Source organism: Elephantulus edwardii, unplaced genomic scaffold, assembly GCF_000299155.1.
Source record: "Elephantulus edwardii isolate Elephantulus edwardi_28Jun2011 unplaced genomic scaffold, EleEdw1.0 scaffold00007, whole genome shotgun sequence".
Taxonomy (NCBI): domain Eukaryota; kingdom Metazoa; phylum Chordata; class Mammalia; order Macroscelidea; family Macroscelididae; genus Elephantulus; species Elephantulus edwardii.
This window is the reverse complement of record NW_006399757.1, coordinates 37,284,823-37,288,110: the sequence shown is the minus strand read 5'-3', so window position 1 is coordinate 37,288,110 and position 3,288 is coordinate 37,284,823. Positions and strand designations below refer to the sequence as shown.

The 3,288-nt window shown below is 44.8% G+C and overlaps 1 protein-coding gene across 1 annotated transcript; it reads right to left on the bottom strand.

Annotated features, from left to right (window-relative positions):
- Window positions 1-1,110: 1,110 nt before the first annotated feature.
- Window positions 1,111-1,442, bottom strand: LOC102861092 (up-regulated during skeletal muscle growth protein 5-like). Its single transcript, XM_006880353.1, has one exon. It carries the CDS (start codon window positions 1,393-1,395, stop codon window positions 1,219-1,221), a length of 177 nt encoding a protein of 58 aa, XP_006880415.1. The 5' UTR covers window positions 1,396-1,442; the 3' UTR covers window positions 1,111-1,218.
- Between the last annotated feature and the right edge of the window lie 1,846 nt (window positions 1,443-3,288).

Below are 3,288 nucleotides of genomic sequence, written 5' to 3'. Positions count from 1 at the left end.
ATAGGCCATGGTCTTTGCCATTACTTGCTATGCATCAGAGAGCTGGACAACAATTAGGGATGATAGAAGGAGAGTTGGTGCCTTTGAGCTGTGGTGCTGGAGAAGAGTATTGAATACACCATGGACTGCTAAGAAACGAACACGTTTGTCCTGGGTAGGGTGAAACCAGGCTGATCCTTGGAGGCAAGGATTCTGGAGCTTCATCTGACATACTTTGGACATGTTGCAAGGAGGGTCTAGTCCTTGGAGAAGGACGTCATGCTTGGGAGGGTGGAGCGACAGCGCAGGAGAGGAAGACCCTTGATGAGATGGATTGATTCAGTGACTGGGGTAATGGGGTTAGGTGTGTCGGAGAAAGTGAGATTGGCACAGGATAGGGCAGTATTTAGGCTGTTTTCCATGGGGTTGCTATGAGTCGCAGGCAACTCAATGGCACATAACAACAATAATAAAAATAATGTAGCCCTGCAGGCTGGGAACCACTGCCTTAAGTCTCCAGGAGGAGTTAGCCAAGAGGAAAGCAAGTGGGGATATGTGCATGCATATTTGCCCAAGAAAAGACTTTAAAGAATTCTCAGTCTTTCACAGTCATGCTCTTTTCTCACCTAGGAATCACTTTCCTGCCACAGATAAGATGCTCTCCAATTATGAAGCAGCAAAGGGACTGGGCATGGCAAAGGGAGAGGACCCAGCTCACATGGCTTACTCGGCCCAAATCAGGTGGACTCCGGTCCCTAATTCTCAGTTCAGTGACCTCTAGAGGCTCTTCCCTGAGCCACAGCTTTGAGACCATCCTCGGTCCCACACAGGTTATTGATGTGCTCCCCCAGAGTCCCTCTTGAGAGAATATTTTAAAACGCTACTCCGTGAGTGGTCAAGCTACAGTGTCCTTTAAGTGACCAGAGGCCAGGCCTGAGCAGGCTTTTCTGCTACTCCTGCTCTCTCCTTCGGCCTGCGTGCTGACTGCCCTGCTGTTGCCCATGCACAGATCAGGCACAAATGTCAGCAACCTTAAACTATCAATGAACGCTGCCGAGAAGTGCCTGGGCGCTTAAGTGGTTTCGTTCCTGACTCTGCACGTCACTGGCAAGCTTTTCTTTCTTTTTTTTCCCAGGTTAATAATTTATTGTACAAATTAAGCATCATTTGATGAGTTGACATTAGCTATTCCAGGTAAGACAAATTAGCAGAGAAGGTACAGACAGTTTAGAATTCCATTTATGTTGCTTTCACAGCTGGAGTATTTTTAGACTTTAACTTGAAGTATAGAACAAGCAAAGCAATGCTCCCGTATGTGGCCAGTACACAATTCATTCTACCTGTGAGTGTATAGGAGTTGAAGTATTTTTTAATACCAGTGAACTGGAATTGAGCATCACTTTCTGGACCTGCCATGATTTTAATCTAGCCAAAGCCACAAATTCCACAGCCTGTGTCCTTCAACGTATAAAGCCGACCCTCCTCTTTCTTTTATTTAAATTTTATTTTATTATTTTTGTGTGTGTGTACCGTCAAATTGGATCTGACAGGTACAGGAGGAGATTGACCCTCCTTTGAACTGCGTACCTCTGGGACTGCAGTGCAGCTTCTTGCCACTAGGCCACCAGAGCTCCCTCACTGGCTAGCTTTTCTTGAGCAGATGATTTGACTTCTAAGGGTCATTTCTTCATCAATACAATTGTTTGGTTTTTTAAAAAATTTATGGTTAATTTCAATGAAAATTTACAGAGACTTTGGGTTTCCATTCATTCATTGTAGCACTAATACAATTGTTCTTGTTGTTGTATGCCATTGAGTGGGAACCAACATATTGCTGACCCTCCAGTGGGTTTTTAGAGGCAACAAATTGCACAGGAGGAGATTGCCCATCTTTCTCCCAAGAAGCATCTGATGAATCCAAACCACGAATCTTTATGTTGTCAGTGCAAATCCTTACCACGAAACCAGAAGAATTGAGGCCTTTGAACTGTGATGTTGGAGAAGAGTGCTGAATATCCCATGGCCTACCAAAAAAAATCAAACAGATATGTCTTGGAGAAGGTGCAGCCAGAGTGCTTCTTGGAGGCAAAAATGATAAAGTTTTGTCCCTTTGGACATGTTGCTAGGAGAGGCGATTCCCTGGAAAAAGATGCTTGGAAAAGTGGAGACAGTGAAGGAGAGAAAGAACCTCTTCAGGTGGATTGACACAGCGACTGCAGCAATGTGCTCAAGCGTGTCAGAGATTGTGAGGATGGAACAGGACAGGACAGGGTTCAGGTCTGTTGTTCACAGGGCTGCCCCGAATTGTACCTGATGGCACCTAACAGCAAGCCACCAGAGCTGCGTCATAGATAATGGGTATAAAAACACCTCTCTCGCAGGCTTGCGTAAATGTGTAGGAGAACATGTGTTGGACTCTTAGCGCAGTCCCCCCTCACGCCCAGCCCCACAGCTGTGGTTGGTTGCTGTTGAGTCAGCTCCTATTCATGGTGACCCCACATAAAATAGGACAAAGAATCACTGAGTCCTGTGACAGTCTCACCGTCCTTGGCCTGTTTGCTTTGGCTCATGTGTCAATTCATCTCACTGAATATTCCCTCATTTTCACAGACTCTCTACTTTGCCAAATAAATACAATGTCTTTTTCTGGTGCTTGGTCTCTTTTTTTTTTTTTTTGGTGAGAAAAATTTATCTTTAGAATTAGCCCGCTGGACTCAGTTTAGATGATCCCTATTTTGTTGGCAACATCCAAAGCATCATAACCAGGAGCAAGTCGAACATAGGCCTTCTTCTCTCCACCAGGCCTAATCAAAGTGTTGACCTTGGCCACATCAATGTCATAGAGCTTCTTTACAGCTTGTTTAATTTGGTGCTTATTGGCCTTGACATCCACAATGAACACAAGTGTGTTGTTATCTTCTATCTTCTTTATAGCTGACTCAGTGGTCAGGGGAAATTTGATGATGGCATAGTGATCAAGCTTGTTTCTCCTGGGGGCGCTTTTCCAGGGTATTTGGGCTGCCTTCAGAGTCTCAGCGTCTTAGGCCACTGGAAGGTGGGTGATGTGTGGATCTTCTTTTTATTTTTTGCTGTGGACGCCCTTCAGGACTGCCTTCTTGGCCTTTAATGCCTTTGCTTTGGCTTCAGTTTTGGGAGGGACAGGGGCTTCCTTCTTCGCTTTCACGGTCTCTTTAAATTAAGTATCTTCATCCTTACTTATAAGGAAAACTCTGATTGCATTTCTTCTAGGACAGGCTTGTTCATTCTTTCAGTTATCAACTGGATATTCTAGTGTTTCACTGCCAACAC

Excerpts from the sequence above, each read along its gene's own strand:
- LOC102861092 (XM_006880353.1), bottom strand. The coding sequence starts at position 1,395 with ATGGCAGGTCCAGAAAGTGATGCTCAATTCCAGTTCACTGGTATTAAA.